We start from the raw sequence: 21317 nt of genomic DNA on the forward strand, positions 1-21317 counted from the left end.
TGGCATTTTTGCCTATTTTTATTTCAACAGGACAGGGTAGAGCTGTCAGGAAGTGAAGTGGGAGAGAGAGAAGGAGGCGGACTCGGGAAAGGTCCTCAAGTTGGGATTCAAACTCAGGACGCCTGAAGCGCAATGTGTCTGCGTACTGCCCACAAGGCTATCATCGCCGACACATTAGACCCTTTTAACGTTAAATAGCACATAATCAATACCTGAGATAATCACTGTCATAGTTTTCATAGAAACAGAAAGGGGCTCTTAACACAAAACCATTTTTAAACTAAAACTGGAAAACTTTTTATGTATTTTGGTCATACAATTACATAGCAGCAACACATTAAGGCATATTGGTGGCCTGAAAATGCATACTTTTAAAAAAGGGTTTCAAATTGCAAATTTTTAAAAGCATAGGCCTACTTTTATTATCGCTGTGTAAACTATAAAAACATGAATTTACATGTTCAGTCTATATGAGTTGAAGCATAAGTGTTTAGGACATGGTGTAACGTGCGCTCCTGCATTGCTCTTGCAGTAACAAACCTCAGGACTCAAGGGGTGACAAAGTTACTGGAATGCCTCTGCCATTAAACCCCCCAAAAATAAAAAAAAACATCTGGACTTAAGCTAACTTTCTTAGCTAGACTATCTGAAAAAATTGCTCCACCATGAGAGTAATAAACCTTAATAAGATAACTGTCCATAAAAGAAGATATTTTATGGTTAATTTAGCTATAATGCAAGGCATAGTGATTCACCACAGGGAAAATAACTTGCATAGCTAGTAACACCTGCGTTCACACAGGCTACTATCATACTATGTGAAGCATGTTTAGGGCCTAAAATAAGACTTCAGAACTCTGATTCAGAATTTTGAATGCACCCTCCCATTTTCTGAGACATCTGTGAAATAGGCAGCCAACTCTTACGTAGCACATCTGAAATAAATAGCATTGCACAGATTAGACGCTCCCCAAATGAAAAACAGGCGGAAATTAATACCAGTCTGGGAGTGACTGAGGCGGAATTCATGGCACATGGTCAACATTCCCAGAGCAGCAGCAGCAGCAGCTGTAGCTGTTACTGTGTGTTTAGCTTTGTAGAGGAATGATTAGCACCTTAGCTGCAGAACTTAAAAAAAAATCCTGTTGTTAATTAGCTATGCAAAGGGATTCTGAGGACATGGGTTCCCTCTGTTGTCACGGGGCATTCGGCTGATGAGCCTGAACTAAATCTTTTCTGTCACACGTAAAACAGGATTTCATCGTTTCTCTCTCTCCTTTCCTTGGCGGTAATGCAAACATGGTTAGCGCTGTACTCATTTAGACATGGGGGCGGTGAGAGCCAGACAAAAGTACCAGCGAATCAGCATCATGTCCTATTTAATAAACATCTGATTAATTTTACAGGATTGTGCTCGAGCCAGAACTGTTGGGTTCAGTATGTGGCGAACCAGAGAGGAAGAGGAGTGTCCCTCGCAGTTAAATCACAGTAACACAGGTCCGGACACACAATTGTACCATAATTATTATCTTTAAGCTTAAAATGTCACAATAAAACACATTAAGGCATTTCTAAGTTGTCCATATTTGCATATTCTGTACTTGGCTGTGTATATAAGAGCTTAAGGGCAGACTAAACTGCATCAATTTACTGCTCCCTTCAAACCCTCTGTCAGTCAACGCAAATGTGCTGCCTAGTGCTTGGCTATCTTTAGTTATCACATGTCTTCAGCTCTCTCTCTCTCTCTCAGACACACACAGACTACACTGCTGAAGAGCACAACACAGAGAAATTACACAAATTAAAAAACTTTAATAGACTAGGGAGAGAAAACGGTGAACCTCAGACTAAATTTAAACTAGTCCATGCTTGTAACCAGAAGCTATCCATAATATAACATGTAATACAAAATAATCCTAAAGTGTTCAATCCTTTGAAACTTTAATTGATTATAAATAAAGCGTGTTTTTATTAGATATTTACAGATCCATCAATACAGCTCAGAGACAAAATTAAGGAATGATATTTTCACCCAGCATACAAAAAGGACATTAAAAGGGTGGTTGTTTATTAATATATCAAGCCATGACGAGGTCTAAAACCTCTTTTTTAATTTGCCTGTAATAGCTACTGTTTTAATGAACACAGTTCTGAATCACACACTTATTTTTGTGATTCCAGAAGATAAAAAAGTTTAAAAACCAGCAGCTTTGTCTAATTACAGCAGAACATACTGGAACAAATATTACAGCTTATACAAAAGACCTTCATATATTGTGTTGGATAACTAGTGGTATTTGATTAAAAAAGAAAAAGGATTTATCCATAGGCTTTCAAATTGTGAAGGACTACTTCTGTTCCACTACAGCCTTGCACAGCCTTGAGCTATCGGTATATTAGTTAGCATTGACCAGTAGTCCATTTTGAAGTTCCAGGTTTTAAGAGCCCTCTAAATATATCTATATATATATATATATTTATTTATTTATTTTCTGGCTGCATAATGGTGTAGTTATGACATCTAGTAAATAGAAACTACCTACATAGGCTAAGCATCCCAAACTTGATCCCTTGTAGTCCAAAATCTGTGAGCTATGGGAAATTTATTTTTATTTTTTTTGCAAACTTTACAGGTGAAAAATCAAATACAAAATAACCAAGGTCAACAAAACATACATGACTATGGGAACATTTTGATTGGATGGCCACTAACTAATGTTGTAACTCAACACTGTGGGTTAGAAGTAGAGCTAAAACTAAGACACATTAAACTCCTTGTTATTTCACATCTGAGTGAACCGCTGGCTACACAAGTCTGCCATTAATCTGAAGAACACATCACCAATCAGCAGCGCTGGTCTTCAGCCAAACAGAGCCGAGCGTGAGTCAGAGCGTGACCAACACTCGATCCCGGACACCCATGGTGTTTATCTCTGAGCAGAAAGAGACTAGAAGACGAGTCATTGTGGACACTGTGTACCTTCACACTCACTTCATGCTCTCCCTCCTTTTTTTCACACACAAATGTGAACACAGACCCATACAAAATACATATGGGTGAAATTTCAGACTCATTCCAATGATATAGATACCATCAGGACAGTGATGCCATATAAGAACCATTTTGGTTCCACAAAAAACCTTTCAGTGACCTTGCGTGTTAAAACATTTCTAAATCTAAAGAACCTTGGAAAAGGAAAGATCGATGTTAAAGGTTGTTCATGGAACCATAGATGTCATAAAGAACCTTTATTTTTGAAAGTATAGAAGAATAGACCATTTACACTGAGAAAATATGTATTCATGAACCCTTCCAGCATGTTCTTTCACACACACACATGAACATATCACACTCACTGTTGAACTTCCTGTGACGGGCCCGGGCCCTCCAGGGCCGTTCGCGGATCCAGTGCAGCTTTCGAGACAGTTCCATGGCTGTGCGCCAGATCGTGCCCACAGGACGTCATCGACCGTCATCAGCCCAAACTTTTCCTCTTGTCCCCCAAACATGAGCTCATATCCAAAGCAAACATCGGACCGTTTGAGGGTCTTGGTCCAGTTTTCAAAGTGGACTCTTTCCTCTCTCTCTGGCTGCGTATCTCTTGTCTCAACAAGTCTGTTTGCGTTGCCTGAGATCTATATTTTATGCATGAGTCAGGGGAACTCAACTCCCTCTGCAGCTCTGACACATAGTCGCCACTCAACTTGTCTTGATCCAGGGAGCACCACCTATCCAATGGCCTGTATCTGGGCACACACATTTACACACATACACACACACACACACACACACACTCTCAGAATTGAAATGTGACTCTAGTCGTCTTCGGACAAAAGATGGGATTGGATACCAGACAGGGAACATGCACTATATCTTTGACTCCTTTGTGTACCTGAAAGGTGTATTTCGCTAATGTATTTCATTAGTGTCTGTGATCTAGCCCTTCACTCTCAAGTGTTATTGTTAACTGTAACTAAAATAAATAAAAATCATTATCAGTAATTGAATTAAAGCTGGGGAAAATTTTGTTAATAGTAGATGTAAAACTTAAAATTACAAAACTAAAATTGTAAATATTTCCTTGGCAGCTAACTTAATTTGAGGTAGGCTACTAAAATGACAACAAAAAAAAAACACATAAAAACTCAAATAAAACTCAAATTAAAAGAAAGTAATAAAGGCTAATTCAAAATAATTATAGATACCATAATAGGCTATAAAAATAATACTAAAATTACACTGTTCTTCACAGCCAGAGATCATGTTTCAGTAAAAAACTGAGGAGATCGATTTGCTTCAAATAGCCTATACTAGGCTTATTAAAAGACACTTTATTTTTAAATAACTATAAATTAATGAAAGCAGAATGTGAAACATGGTAAACAGAAACATGAGAGGCTTTCATGTAAAACACACTAATCATAATCCAGTCTAATTTTCTTATTATCGTCAAACGACGCTGAAGTAATAAAGTAGCTGTAGTCCTATATCTCCCTCTAGTGGTCTTCTCCAATACATAGACTGTGTGATGGCCTGTTCTAAAGTCACAAACACTTGGTTCTCAGGCTGTTCTAGTGTTTAAAAGTGTTGCTGGCTGGGGTTTGGGATTTTAGATTTCATTCATGAGTGTAGCACGAATGTACTGGATCATACGTATGATCAATAGTTAAAGTGATAAAAAAAAACAAAACGAAATAAAAAACAAGTAAAATGACCAAAGGTTTCTTTTTGTCTTATGTTTATTGTCATAGTGTCTACAATTTATCTATGGAATAAATAATAGAAATCAACAAACAGTTACAGTCTTACGTGAACATAAAACATAATGGAAGGTAAAAAGAGCATAGATTTATAACATTAATTCTCAAAAGACTATATATAGAATATTTGAATGTTCTGCACAATATATTGATCATTTGGCCATATAGAATCACTACTGCTTTAAGACACGTATAATAACCATACAGTACTTATGACAGGAGGAAAAATTGATTGAATATTTAAATCACAGAACAAAAGATGATTAACATTTAAATATTTTGTTTTGGTGACTAACACACAAACATCTGCAAAACAGAGTTGGGTCAGAATTTTATGTAATGAATAATTTCAGGGCAGAATATATTTTGGATGGACTTATATTTTGGATATGACTTTGGTCACTGTATTGGACAGACGGATGAACTGTGCATGAAATCCAGTGCTGCAGTACAGAATACAAGAGCAATGGCAAGATGTACTGTTATTTTGCAGCTTTAAGACATTAAAACTCTACTGCCATGAACATCTTAAGGCTTCTTAATTGCTGGTATTCAATGAACCAATTCTTTGGTCTATTATTCTAACAAGTCCATCAGATTAGGAATTGATGGACACATTAGAAATCCTGAAAAAATATCACATCTGACCGGCAGTTTTTAAAATGATGTCTGTGCGTGTCAACAATCATACAAAATAAAATGATTTGGAAAAATCTGAAGTTATGATTGACCAAAACTGGCCAAAACGTTAAGACCCTGACTCCCCTCTTGTAAACTGAAATTCTGCTCTTTTTATCATTACTGTCCATATTACTGTCCTGCTGTAATATATCATACTGCCCACAAAACATATTTCTGCTCATACTGACAGTGCTCCCAAAAAACTGCTCTCTAAAATATTTATGCAACTGCAGACTGTACCACCATGTTTTTTTTTTTGGGGGGGGGGGGGGGGGGGGGGGGGGGTTTATGGGTGCGGCCTAGAAAATCCAGAATAAAAAGACAAATTAAAAAAATGGAAAGACTATTCAAATGTTGGTCACTAAAAACAAGAGCAAAATCAAAAAACAACAGATCAATATTTTTCTGGTCTGGAAATCATAAAACACATGCTGTGCTTTGAACTATAGAACACACTAGATAAAAGAAAGAAATCTTCATATAAAGCTGAAATAAGGCTGACAGAATAACTTTAGAGACAAAGTCAGCTTCCCAGCTGGACTTATAACTGCAAAAAAAATAAAAAAAAATAAATGGCTTTCAAGTCCGGAGTACCTATGAAACAATCCTTCATCTCTGTAAATAAAATTAATTTTCCAGCAAAAATGCATCTGCCACGTTTCAGTTAACAGGTCTAACAAAAGTTGATCATCTCTACTAGAGAGCCTCATACAAGACTGTTGTGATGAACAGCAGAAGCTCACAGAAGGACAAATAAAATAAACATTTATGAATAAAACAAGGAGGTAAACCTGATTTCTATAAAACAACATTACTGTCACATTCACAACAGTCTTTAACTGAATGGTCCACTGTGTGTCCACTTGACTGAACTTGATGTTCAAAACACAGACACAGGTCTGATGGATCTGAGGCACAGGGTGTGTGTACTTGTGTGTTCAGCTGTTTACTCGGTTGAACATTTCAATCCTAATCTCCGTCTCTATCCATTGCTCCATTCCAAGCACGCTCAAAGGCTAGAAGGTGCAGACGTGCGGTTCTGGCTTGAGTGTTGGCTTATTCTCAAAGAAGTCTGGGTAATCCGGCTTCTTTGGTTGAGCTTCTTTTAGAGACGATGTTTATTCTTTTTTGTGATCCTCGGGCGGATTGTCCAGATCCAAACTGGGATCTGCCACGCAGCAATAACACAGCTTCTGTGCTTCCAATGAAATTGTGTCTGAAAAAAAGAAAAGGATTATAGATCAGTACAGCATGTGAAAATCATTCAGAATATTAAATATTTGGCTTACCTGAAAACATCTTAACTGGTCCATATGTCAAAGATCAAAATGGTACTGATTAACTATCCTGCTCTAAAAAACTTGAGGCTGAAGTTGTTGTTTTTTTATGATAATGATTCTAATTCAAATGAACATTTCTAAAAGCATAGTGCCACTTTACATATGTCCATTTAATACATAATGAATAGAGCTGTCAATTTAATTAATTTAGTAAAAATAAGTATAAAAAACTCATTTTAAAATAACATTCATTTTAAATAAAAATATGAGTGTTGAAGTAACATTACAAATAATGCAAGTCAGATTACTTTTCCAAGTAAATAGTAAAGTAACGCATTCCTTTTAAATTTACAAGAAAATATCAGTTACTTTTTCAAATAAGTAAAGTAAGTTACTTTATTTGACCATTTATTTACTGACAGCTCTCCTGTCCCATATTGAGAGAATTTGGGAGTGAGGTGCAGAGAAAGAGGCACTTCCTTCAGCCTGAGGCTTATTCATTTCACTTATGGTGTGAAAGGGCCTTTACAATTGCCAAAAATATGACTTTTGAGTTTTTTGTTTATTAAAAATGAATAAGCAAGCCCTGCTCAGATGACAAAAAGTAAAACAAAAGTAACAATGCATTACTTTCCATAAAAAGTAACCAAGTAATGAAATTAGTTACTTTTTCATGGAGGTACACAATATTGTAATGGATTACTTTCAAAAATAACTTTTCCCAACACTGACAATGATGATGATGATGATGATAAGAGATTGCAGAGATATTTTTATATGGTTTCTAGGGTTTTCCAGGTTGTAGCTAGGTGGTTGTTTACAAGGCTCAGACCAAAGAACCCACATCCGAGTTTCTGTGACATTCTTTCCCTAACAGTCTGTATTAAGCACATTAGCTGAGTTTTATTGCTCAATACAACTGCATCATAAATACTGTAAAGTATGACCAAAAATCAATCGAAAATGGCTGAAATCTCTAACGCACTCCATGGAAGCCCATCTCAGTATAAGAACAGGGGTCTCAGATGGATGAAAACAGTGAAGTCATTGTTCAAAGTAAAGCAATTTGCACAGCAGTACGTATGGATCATTGTATGCTCACAATACTCCTGTTTCATAACAGCGAATTCATCTTGGGCTCAAATTCATTATACATCACCACAATTATGTATATATGCAACAAAACCCCTAGAAGGCAAACAGAACCTGGGTGTCGCACATAGGAGAATGTTTCAAAGTAAAAACAGCCTGCAGCAGAAACCAGAGCCGTGCTGGTGCCCAGCTGAACTAATACAAATGACACAAAAGAGATGAGAGGCTCTTGCGTGTTTGTGTGCTCACTCACCGAGCATGTGTCCCAGAAAGGCGGGTCTGGAGCTGGGCGGGAGGTGCACACATATGTAATACACAGGAGCCCCGGAGAGAGCGACGATGATTCCCACCAGAGAGTTTATAGTGTCACTGTAGAGCGGTACAACCACCAGAAACACACTGCACAGGCAGTACACTATAGGGAAGAACAGACTCAACTACACAGAAACAAACACACACACAAACACACAGAGTCAATTAAGCACATCATAAACTAGGGCAATAACAAAATAAAAATGTAAACTTGGTTACAAGTTTTAAATATATGACACTGGTTATTATCTGAGTATTTTAAGGCACCATAAATGCACTCCTGATGTAAAGGCTGTTCTATAAGATAAGAAACATTATCCTTCTTTCTAAGATACTTTATCTTGACTAGGTATCACACATATCCTTCAGAGAGAGACAGTTGTAGAGAGAGAGAGAAACCCTTTTGTCAGCAGATTTGGTTCCAGTACTTTTCCCATTATTTTTTCCCATAGGAATTTTAAAACATCTTTGAAACCAACCAGCTACATTATAAGAGAATTCACATGGCTTTAACGAGGGAAAGAGCATTGTGAATGACAAATCAAAATAATAAAAACAGATAAATATAAAGCTATCCAATTAAAGATGTTCATTATGTACATAGAAACAACATATTTTACATTTAATTGCATATATATACATATATAGTAGTAGTTTGAGAGACTACTGAAACATGTACTAAAGAGTCTTTCTGGCTCGATTTACTTGTCACGATTCTCTGTTGGAGATGTTCTCTACAGAATCATGGGTAATGTTTTTTTTTTTTTAAAGCATGTACAACCAGTGGTGTAGTTTAGTTTTTTGTAGTGGGTATACTCTGATTTGTCCCGCAGCCTCATAGCTACTCACCGTCACAAAGCGACAACCCATAAGCACCACCACACTCACTCATACAATATGCGTCTACATGTAACAGAGCATTCTGAAATACTGCTTATGTGATATCAACATGTCAATTAAAAGCAACAGAAGACTTTAACAGCCAATTACATTAACAGCTGGGGAGACTGGACTGATTTTCTACTGTTTAGTGTAAATCATTTAACTCAGCCAGTTACATTTATCTTAAGAATATGGTCCCTGGAGCACAGGTTTTATCAGCTGGCAATTTTCAATGCACATTTAAGAGTGCCTGTTTTTAAATTCCCAAGCCTGACTTTCAGTCCATAAGGCTGGTCTGGAGTTCTCATTTCTCTCATCATCTGAATTAAGCAGACATAAACATTGTATTCAGTTTAACTGCTGTACACAGACACACACATACACAGTATCGGTGTTATCTCTCCCCTTCTCCCACATTCACTGATCCACCACACTGTTACTGAAGTTATTAGCTAGTTATGTTGGCTTGAGAAAGCCAACATACTGTTATACTATTTAAAACATTCAAGCGATTTGTGTCATCTGCTTCAGCTGAAGCAGCAGCAGCTTCAGAGGCAGACTTACGAAAATACTGAAAGAGTGTATTTAAGTTTGCTTTTGTTTCATATCTCCTTTAGTAATTCACATTCAATGCTGTGCAAGAGTTACGCAATAGCACTGGTCATCAACAGAAACACGGCGTGATTTTCAAAAAGTCGGTGCTTTGCAACACAGACGGGGTGAATTTATGAATGAACATGTGAAAGTTTTGTTACAGAACGATGTTGTTACATATCTTCAAGCTTTTTTCAGTGGGTATACGGAAATCCTTGACCTATTGAAATCCTAGTGGGTATACGGTGTATACCTGCATATCAGGTAGACTACACCACTGTGTACAACTGATTAACAACCTCGTAGCTCAGGTCTTCGAGTTTACAAGTAATTCTTAAAGGGGTCATATGATGTGATTTCTTGTTTTCCTTTTCTTTTCTTAGTGTTATGTAGCTGTTTGTGCATGTATAGGATCTGCAGAGTTACAAAGCTCAAAGTTACATTTCTGACATGGCTTGCGGTGTTCGGCCAATCACAATGAACTGTCAGCTGGCCAATCAGAGCAGACTGTGCTTGTCGGAAGGAGGGGCGTTTGAGAGAGGCGGGGCATAGTGGAACTACAATAATGTACAGTATTTGAAAAACGATGTGTTTTTTGAACATTAAAGCATGTCAACATATTCTGTTACACCAAATAATGATCTTTAAAATAGCATCATATGACCTCTTTAAAGGGTTAGTTCAGCCAAAAATTTAAATGTCATTAATTACTCACCCTCATGCCATTCCAAACCCGTAACACCGTGTCCTAACTACATGCGATGCGACAAGATTCCAGCGACACCACAGAATCAATCAAATATCACATGGCATGACTGATACCATCTTTCTTATGGAATACGCTTTGTTGGTTTGCACAGAGTTTACAGTTCTAACGTACATGTTTGCTTTAATTTATTTTCAAGATCTGAGGTAAAACAAATTAAGATATTTTTGATGACATCTGAGAGCTTTCTTACACTGCATAGACAGCAACGCAACTGACACGTTCAAGGACCAGAAAGGTAGTAAGGACCACTGATGTCACATGAACTATTTTAACAATGTCCTTACTACCTTTCTGGGTCTTGAACGCGGTAGTTGCATTGCTGTCTATGGAGGGTCAGAAAGCTCTCGGATTTCATCCAAAACATCTTCATTTGTGTTCCGAAGATGAATGAAGGTCTTACAGGTTTGGAACGACATGAGGGTGAGTAATTAGTGACAGAATTTTAATTTTTGGGTGAACTATCCCTTCAAATATCAAGTCTACCATTGAGAAAATTAATTTTGAGTTGAAAATCTCCTTTAGATGAGGTGTGCTAGTACTAGGAGTGTGTACATGGAGACAATTCAGAATCAGTCAATTCTAATGGTTAGAATTACACAGGGAGTTTTGGGAGGTTAGGTTTTGTAACAGAGCTACTGACTTACCTTAACAGGACGGGGCAGGTCAGGTGCTTTAAAGCGCAGGTAGATCTGACTGCCTACAGAAAGGCCGATAAACAGCCAGTAATTAAAACTGAAGTAATTAATTAGTTGGAACACGTCTTTCACGCAGAGAAATATGAGTGACATGCCACCCTATGGAGGAGGGAAAAAAGCAGATCATAAAGATTGAAATGTCCTGTTTTTAGTATATATAACATGGATATTCTAGTTTTTCTACATAGTACAGGCATGTCTCAGCCTGCTTACTCACATTAAACAGCAGGGCTGGAATTGGTGTGTAGCGTTTGACGTGGATCATACAGAGGACATTCGGTAAATGGCCTTCACGTGAACCCACAAAGAATAGCCTAAAAGGAAAAAAAGGATTTGGCTCAGAAACTGAATTCCTACCACCATGCATCGCCTCATTAAAAGACAGAAGACTCAGAACAAGATCTTTACCTGGAGGCAGCAATGATAGAGGAGTTTAAGCCTCCATAACAGGAGATGGCCACAGACAGAGGGATGAGCCAGCTACCATATCCAAGCACATAGTCAGCAAATGTCTGTGTTAGACATAAAAGCAAAAGTGTTTTTTCCCCCATTATGACCAATAACCAATAAATGGCTGATACTCTATACTAGTTTGTCTAAATAATAAGAAAAAAAATTAAACACAAAAACAAGCTAATTTAAATGCTACAAGTGAATTTAGAGTAGGGCTGTGCAATTAATCAAATTCGATTATCATGCGCATCTAGTCAGTAAAACCGGTTTCTTGATTAGTAGTTAAGCGCCATCACCTGCTTTCAAATGGAGTGGGAATTACTACACAGAACCGTAATTCACTGACAATCTAGGCAATTTCGTGTTCATAATCGAAGGCGATTCGTCTGTGATTATGAACGCGATATTGCCTCTCTTATCGGTGAACTACGGCTCTGTGTAGTATTTCCCGCTCCATTTGAAAGCAGGTGATGACGATTTACTGCCAATCACTGAACCGGCTTTACTGACGAAATGCGCATGATAATCGAATTTGATTAATTGCACAGCCCTAATTTAGAGATCACAACATAAATCAATGTACTGTATGAAAAATAGATATCCATTTTTTTTTTTGATTATATTTTAACACTACAACTGTAAAATTACAATAATATTGTATTAACAACTCTCTTATATTTTTTTAAACCAACAAGCTTTTACTTTGGTGGAAAGTTGCATGGAGCCCTTAAAGCTTCCCTTCTGTTGTGAACAGCGGGTTTATAAACACTTCATATTGTTTAGGAAAATTATCATTTCATGTGAAGCAGCAGTTATTGCAAACCGAACCGTTCCAAAACACTGAACAAAAAACTCAGAACTGCTCATGTATAAATGAACACTGTGATAGATGCAAAGCATATACAATGGGGAAAAAAATATTTGATCTCCTGCTGATTTTGTACGTTTGCCCACTGACAAAGAAATGATCAGTCTATAATTTTAATGGTAGGTTTATTTGAACAGTGAGAGATAGAATAACAAAAAAATCCAGAAAAATGCATTTCAAAAAAGTTATAAATTGATTTGCATTTTAATGAGTAAAATCAGTATTTGATCCCTTCGCAAAACATGACTTAGTATTTGGTGGCAAAACTCTTGTTGGCAATCACAGAGGTCAGAGGTTTCTTGTAGTTGGCCACCAGGTTTGCACACATCTCAGAAGGGATTTTGTCCCACTCCTCTTTGCAGAGCCTCTCCAAGTCATTAAGGTTTCTAGGCTGACGTTTGGCAACTCGAACTTTCAGCTCCCTCCACAGATTTTCTATGGAGTTAAGGTCTGGAAACTGGCTAGGCCACTCCAGGACCTTAATGTGCTTCTTCTTCTTCTTCTCCTTTGTTGCCTTGGCCGTGTGTTTTGAGTCAATGCCATTTTCGATTACCTATCCACAACTCAGTTTCAATGCCCTGACCCTGATGGTTCATGGCCCCGCCCATCATCCCTTTGATGCAGTTGTCCTTTCCCCTTAGCAGAAAAACACCCCCAAAGCATAATGTTTCCATCTCAATTTTTGATGGTGGGGATGGTGTTCTTGGGGTAATAGGCTGCATTCCTTCTCCTCCAAACACAGCCAAAGTTGATGCCAAAGAGCTGGATTTTGGTCTCATCTGACTTCAACACTTTCACCCAGTTCTCCTCTGAATCATTGGCAAACTTCAGACGGGCCTGTACACGTGCTTTCTTGAGCAGGGGGACCTTGCGGGCGCTCCAGGATTTCAGTTCTTTACGGCGTGGTCTGTTACCAATTGTTTTCTTGGTGACTATGGTCCCAGCTGCCTTGAGATCATTGACAAGATCCTCCCGTGTAGTTCTAGGGTGATTCCTCACTGTTCTCATGATCATTGAAACTCCACGAGGTGAGATCTTGCATAGAACCCCAGACCGAGGGTTATTGACAGTTATTTCGTGTTTCTTCCATTTGCAAATAATCACATCAACTGTTGTCACCTTCTCACCAAGCTGCTTGGCGATGGTCTTGTAGCCCATTTCAGCCTTTTGTAGGTCTACAATCTTGTCCCTGACATCCTTGGACAGTTTTTTGGACTTGGCCATGGTGGAGAGTTTGGAATCTGATTGATTGATTGCTTCTGTGGACAGGTCGTCTTTTATACAGGTAACAAATTGAGATTAGAAGCACTCCCTTTAAGAGAGTACTCCTAATCTCAACTCCTTACCTGTATAAAAGACATCTGGGAGCCAGAAATCTTTCTGATTGATAGGGGATCAAATACTTATTTCACTCATTAAAATGCAAATCAATTTATAACTTTTTTTAAATGTGTTTTTCTGGATTTTTTTGTTGTTATTCTGTCTCTCACTGTTCAAATAAACCTACCATTAAAATTATAGACTGATAATTTCTTTGTCATTGGGCAAATGTACAAAATCAGAAGGGGATCAAATATTTTTTTTCCCCCACTGTATTCATTTAATTAAATTGCAGCCTTTGCGACTAGACAACCTCACTAAGCAATATCACAATTTTTTTTTTTTTTTGTGTGTTTTGATTAATTGTGCAGCTGGTTAAGCTTATGTTGTTGCGTTAGATGCTCAAACAAACAGAACAATGTTTTGGAAGAATGCACAGATGTCTCTGCATACAAAAATGAAACCGGACACAGCAGAAACAAAACAGTGCTTCAAACATAGTAAACAGTTTGTTGGCCATTAAAACTTCTACAGAGCAGCATACTAGCATAATTACAGGCAGCAGAGCGTCTGTGATTGTGGACTAATGTCATCGAGCATCTCTAGAGAGAGGACATTGCCTCAAGCTGCTCTGCTTAACTAGATCAGTGTAATAGGAGATGAAAACATGATCAAATCTGGAGCAAATAAACTAAACAGACTCTGTCCATTAACTTCCATGTGACATTCAAGAACATGTGGGTTAAAAATGAGCTTTGCTACAGTAGCTTGAGATATTCAGATGTGATGATAAAAGACAATGTAACTTTTTTTTAATCAAAATTCGGCTCCCAAGAAATATTTTACTCACCACAGCCACAGCTTCACTCTGTAGAACTGTATTCATGTCCAGCACTGCATAATAGGCAATATTAGTCAGGATGTAGATTACTGTGACAATAGGCATGGAGATTGCTATAGACAATGGCAGGTTCCTATAGAAGAGAAAGACAGATTTTGCTTACATACTTTCATTTCATTTAATTTATTTAATCAGGGACAATGCACATTAATAAAACATACAATATGTAAAATGCACCAGATTTAGCCAACACTGGCTAATTTTCATCCGTAGTCCCTTTTGGCAGGTTGATGTTAAGGACAGGAAGAAAATATAAACAAAATATTAATACACCAAATTAAGAACAAGAAGAAAATTTGAGAGCAGAAAAAAGAATAAACCAAGAATATTAAAACAAAATTACAGACTACCATACCATATCTATAAATCACTATAAATGATCACAATTTTGATGGGTCAATAGCCATATTTTCAGCTTTTTCTAGAAACCACAGTGTCCTGTTAAATGTTTTAATTCTTTCAGCTCCACTGGGAGTCTATTCCACTCATGTGTTCCTCTAAAAGCAAAAGATAATTGATAATTGACAATCTTCCTAATTGATTTGCAACAAAACTGAAGATGAAGTGTGCAATTTCTGCACCACAAAGGATTGTAAAGATGATGACTGTTTTTAAACGAACCGAGCAATGTTTCGAAAGCACTATAGTGCAAACTTTTCAGGGTAATCAACCTACATATGACTTACTTACTGTTATCTCTGCATATTAAGCCGGGACATGAGAAATACTTCTATTATTACTGATTTTCTTGATATTCTTACTCATAATGAGTAGAACATGTCTCTATATTAAGTAAAATGTCATCAGTATTAGTACCTTTCTGGGTTTTTAATCTCCTCTGTGATGAAGTTCAGGGTGTCCCAGCCTGAGTACGAGTACAGAGCGGCGTACAGAGCCAGAGCCATGTTTCCTGGATCCAGTTTAGAGTTCTCAAACGAATTCCTAAAGTTGTCTGTTTTTCCTGTGGCACAGCAATTTAAATACAGTCAAATATCAAAAACAATCAGTAATCACAAAAATATAAATGTGTAGCACTACTGTATAGGGTCGGTATTTTTTTTATACATCTCATTCTCACCAAGGCTGCATTTATTTGATTAAAACTACAGTAAAAACAGTAATATTGTATATACATATTATTACAATTTAAAATAACTGTTTTCTACTTTAATATATTTTAAAATTGAATTTATTCCTGTGATGCAAATCTGAATTTTCAGCATCGTTACTCCAGTCTTTAGTGACACATGATCCTTCAGAAATCATTCTAATATGCTGATTTGCTGCTCAAGAACCATTTCTCATTATTATCAATGTTTTTTGAGCTGCTTAATGTTTTTGCCTGGAAAGCATGTTGTATTTTTCATGATTCTTTGATGAATAGAAAACAACAGCATTTATTTGAAATATAATTTTTTGTAATATTATGGATACGTTTAACTATCACGTTGATCAATAAAATGTGTCTCTGCTTAGTAGCAATATTTAATTCTTCAATATAATACTGGCCCCAAATTTTAAAATGTAATATGGTTTAAAGTATATATAGTAAACAACACGTGTGTCCGTATGTTCAAACCTTGGGCCAGCACAATCATTCCAGCAATGATAATGACTATGAGAGCCAGGACTTTAGCCACAGTAGAGATGACCTGAAGAATGGCCCCCCATTTCACCTTCATACAGTTCACAAAGGTGAGAAGACCTGCAAAGGAAACAGAGACAGACATGCCCATATAAAAGCCAGACAATATATACCGAATATACTTCAACTGCTGTTTGCAACTGATATTTCTTAAATGTCCCTTGTGATCATGTGTAATAGTTCCATAGCTGCATTGTGTAATTGTGTTCCATTATAACTACTACTACTATTTCCTTATAGATGCATGTCAATTTCCAATGTGTCGCAAGTTCCCCTTCAAGTATTTCGGTTCACAGACAGGTTGTCCAGTGCCAAAAAATTAGGCTACGTGTTTGTTTTTTTCAGAACAGAGTAAACACTGCTTTACTGACTGGTAATTCAAGTTCCTCGATTCATCGGATACTGCGGTGAACACTCCTGGCATCTAATTTCACCAACAAGTCTGACAGTAATTCACTCCTCGATAAACAGTCTCTCAGAACTGCAGATACCATCGTGACTGGACGTCCTGGCCCTGTGATACCCGGGAGATTAATTGAGGTATTTCTGTACCCGATTTAATCTCAGTTCAAATGCCTACTTCATTGTGATGAAACTGTACAGACCAGGTCCAAATAAAGTGCTATTTGTCACAAAATGGGAATTAAACCCTGTAGAATTACACTGTTATATAAACTTGCATAAGCTTTGTGGTTCAGTCCTGTTTGTTAAGTACTTGGGTGGACTTTGCCGCAGTAAGTAGCAAAACATGTCACAGGTGACAAATACCCAAGAATTCCCTTGAACTCAAACAAACTGCACGTTCTCTGTGGAAACAGTCACCAGTGACTTCATAAAAAGTCTCGTGGAGGTCTTCTTGGCAGGGTTACGGACTCCAGTCCAAATGGAAAGTATTTGGTTGACATAAAATTAACAGCTGAACTAACAGAAAACACGGTTATCAAAATATTCACTTCATATTGGCAAATTACAAGCACAAAGTACAAGTTTATTAAAAAAAGTATGAGTATGTACCTTAGGCAAATAAAATGTTGTCAGTTTGTTCAGACTGCAGTGCAGACTCACCTGCTGGACTGTGTAATTTTAACAAGTTAATATTACAACTACACACTCTAACAGCTCAGTCCACAGAGGTAGTACACCCCAAAATTAAATCAAGTAAATTTGTGCTTTCTGATAAAGTGAAGGTTCCCGGATGTAACTCAGTGGAAGAGACTTTTTTTCATTGCAACTTGCAAGGATGTTTTTGTATGAAGAAAATCAAAAGGAGAAAAAAAAAGAACACAAATTTCCTCCCAAAAATAAACAAATAAAAAAAGGAAATGAATGAAATAACATTGTAGAGAAAAATTTACCATAAGCACCTGAGTTTTCTGCAGAAATGGGCTGAAACAAACACAAACTCTTCTAGCATTCAGAAGTGTTAAGTATTATTTATATACTAATAATATTTAGAATTAGCTTTTATTTTTATATTTTTTATATTTATTATTAGTTTTGATTTTAAATTTTGTTTAAGTGTCAGTAATTTTGTTTTGTTTTTTTACTTAGCTTTCATTTTATTTTTTTAGTTATTTTAATAATTGAACTTATTGCATTTCAGTTCACTTTTTTTTAAGTTCAAGTTTATAATCTAATTCATATATTTTATATTTATGAATGAAAAAACTTTTAATCGTTTCTGTTTTAACAGTAACAACACTGATTCACAAATGTTGTGTACATGAAGTAACTATATTACAATGTATGCATTTTCTATTTTGTATGTGAACTGTAAGGCAATCATACAAACAAAAGGGTTATGTAAATAAAGGTATGCAGATCAATACTATGATCTGTTACGATCCACAGGTAGTGGTATAAATTGGTATAATTTATTTTTTGACATGTTAACATGAAGCACTCTTTTCAGAGTAATCTCACACACACTGCGCTGTGTGAACAGTAAACAGCAGTGAATCTCTGGGAAAGCCGGACTTTATTGTGCCACTATTTACACTAGTTTCAAGTACTGCTACATGTGTGTTTATCAAAGCATGCATTGCATGAGTGCAAAAGCATTTACCTATAATGAGAGCCGCAATGATACGTACTGCATCATTTGGTGCCGGGCAGGTGGGGAAGAACGGTTTCACTAGGTAATTAGCAAAAGTAAGAGCAATGACCGCCTGGCAGGCTGGTTCCACGATCATCAGTGAGGTCCACAGACGGATGAATGCAAGGAAGCCTCCAAAGGTCTCCAGGATGTAGGCATAACTAGCTCCCGACTTGCGAATGGTGGTACCAAGCTCAGCGTAGCACAGGGCACCAAAAATAGAGAAGATTCCTCCAATAACCCAAACCACCAGAGACAGACCATAAGATCCTGTTTTCTCAAGAACACCAATGGGGGAAACAAAGATGCCTGAGCCAATCATGTTTCCCACGATGAGACAGACGCCGTGCAGTAGTGAGATCTCCCGCTTTAGACGCATGGAGCTGGTGGAGTCAGCGTCCCCCATGATGAACTCAACTCAAGAGGCAGGGGTACTACAAAAATCAAGAATCAGGAATGTGACGTTGGACCATCAACCGCACAAAAGTGTGTTCACCTAAAGCCTGGAGTTTCAGCCGAGTCTCATCGTTGTTTTCTTTCTGTATCAAATCTAGAAGGTGATAAGAGAGATAAAACACAAATAATGGAAAGTTGTAGGTTTAATACAATTGTGTCACACAGCATCTGTAGCATGTTGTTGACAACACAAACAATTTAGACTCGTTCAACACTTAAAAAAAAAAAAAAGGAGCTTAATCTCTCCTAACAAGCTTTCTTGAAGAACCAGTTCTTTAATTGAGCCTCAGTCGTTTTGCCCACACCTGCTGCCCAGGATGCCAAAGAGCAAGCGGAGTGACATCAGGGGGAAACCAGTACAATGTGGGAAGAGAACCAGGCAACGCTTAGATGGGTGCGGCCATCAACTACAGCCTGCAGAACGAACTGCTTTTAGAGATAAATCTACAGACGATAAAGACTTTCACTGAACACTACGTGGGCACATGCTCAATTGGACAGCATGGCAATGAACATGCCAATGTTTAATAAAAAAAAAAAAAGAGAAAAAGCATTTTAATAAAAAAGAGAAAAAGCGTTCGGTGCACTGGCGTCTTGGTGCGGGTTAACAGGTTAATTCTTTTCATGTTAGGTTACATACTTTTAAACAATGACTGAGTTTAAATGCATAATGTGCTGTTAAGTGTTCACAAAGAACACCTTTTCATTTTCTTTTATGTAAACATGCACTTGACATATCCCTGACTGCGGTGTTCTCTTCTTTTAAAAATGCAGTGCCCATGTGAAAAGCTGTTACACATCTAGACCTTGCCTTGTTTTTCATTCCACTGGTTCCATCTTACATTGTAACAGTAAAACAGGTTTTGTGTGCATGGCATGATTAATCAGAATTTAATTACTTTAATTTTTTTTTTACAAATATAAAAATAAATGTACAGTAGACCATGACATGTTGTAACAGCCTCATGTCTTAATTAATGTAATTAAATTACCATTTATTATGCTCCATGTCCAGTGAGAATGGCAGGAACAAAATGTGCAAATCTGACCCCTTCTGAAAGTATGTAGCAGTATTAACTGTGAAGCTGAATCATATACACCTCCTTTTTAGAATATAAGCCTAACTAAACTATTAAACTTACTCAGAAAGCGATATAGGCATGTGAACATAGATCATGCATACCGGTAAGTTACGTTACTTATGCAAGTTACACCCGGAAGACCTACAAACCTATTGCTGGTTGTAAAAGTGTAACCACTGAACATAAAACATTTCCTCGGTTATAATTAAATTATGCTCACACACTTTTCAATTATTACTGTTGTTTTTATTTTTATTAATATAGTAAAATACTTGCATTTTAAGCTTCACCATGCTTTGGTCGCACCAACACACTGAACACAAAACGGCATCCTGCACTTTATATGAACAGATGACATTACAGAACAATATTCATTGACTATTGTTTTATAAGTAATTCATCTCTGTACGGACGCTTAAACATCATTCAACATCGTTCCAGCGCGAGCTACACGTTAAAGGAAGTTAACAACACGTTGTTGTTCAGCTTAAGTTTGCTCATAATACATGATTACCGAATTATACATGAATATCTCACGATTTCCCGTCAAATTTCATAATTTCCATATTACATGACTTCAAAGCTAAGAATAAGTTCTCCTCAATAGGATAAAAACATAAGAAGACATCTGGAATCCATTCACCTCCACTGCTGTAAGCTAATGTGGTTTTCTGCTACACCACTCACCCTGCTAACAATACTAACCACTGATGCAGTTGAGGCTGGAGTGTGAAATATCAAGTTTAAGTGATCTACTCATCAGATCTCACCTGTTTTTAGTGAAGAGATGTGGACCATGTGCGTGGATGAGCAGACGTGGAGGAGGACAAGTAGGGCTCGCTGCAGTCCACAACATCCAGGGGGCGTGGTTGGATCCACATCTAGGGGGTGGAGATTGGTAGGTTTAGGGGTGGAGATCCCCTGGCCTTCTCCTCATTATTAGCTCCTCCACCTTCATATCCACCAGCCCAACCGCTGTTGACTGGACTTTTTTTTTTCTTTTGTTTGGTTGGGTGTTATTTCAGTAAGTACTTAAGGAGAATTTATAGTCTTTCAACATAATCTTTTGGAATAAGTTAGTTGCTAATGTAGTGTTAGTCAGTAGGGAATGGCCAGTTTTGGCCCAGTATTGGTTTAGAATTACGATAAACTTATTTTACTCATAAATTATGGTGTGTGTGTGTGTGTGTGTGATATATATATATATATATATATATATATCACACACACACACACATATACAGTGCCCTCCAAAAGTATTAGAACAGTAAAGACAAAATTAATCTGCTGTTGGCTGTGGAGTCAAGACATTTACAAATATGATTAAAAGATGAATATGAGACAAAACTACAGAATATCAAATTTTATTACTGGGTGATTCAACACAGATGTTTTACCAGCTAAGAAGTTCAGCACTTTTAGAGTTTCATC

At 37.2% G+C, this 21317-nt stretch overlaps 1 protein-coding gene across 1 annotated transcript; it reads right to left on the reverse strand.

Annotated features, from left to right (window-relative positions):
• Positions 1-4731: 4731 nt before the first annotated feature.
• Positions 4732-20757, reverse strand: LOC306885766 (Y+L amino acid transporter 2-like). Its single transcript, XM_079442555.1, has 10 exons — positions 20657-20757; positions 18319-18898; positions 16188-16313; positions 15425-15569; positions 14558-14681; positions 11475-11578; positions 11284-11380; positions 11016-11165; positions 8068-8251; positions 4732-6658 (listed from the first exon to the last, which is right to left on the reverse strand). The coding sequence occupies exons 2-10, from the start codon at positions 18752-18754 to the stop codon at positions 6561-6563; spliced, it is 1464 nt and encodes a 487-aa protein (XP_079298681.1). The 5' UTR covers positions 18755-18898; positions 20657-20757; the 3' UTR covers positions 4732-6560.
• Between the last annotated feature and the right edge of the window lie 560 nt (positions 20758-21317).

The sequence above is a fragment of the Barbus barbus genome (genome assembly GCF_936440315.1).
Source record: "Barbus barbus genome assembly, chromosome: 19".
NCBI lineage: Eukaryota > Metazoa > Chordata > Actinopteri > Cypriniformes > Cyprinidae > Barbus > Barbus barbus.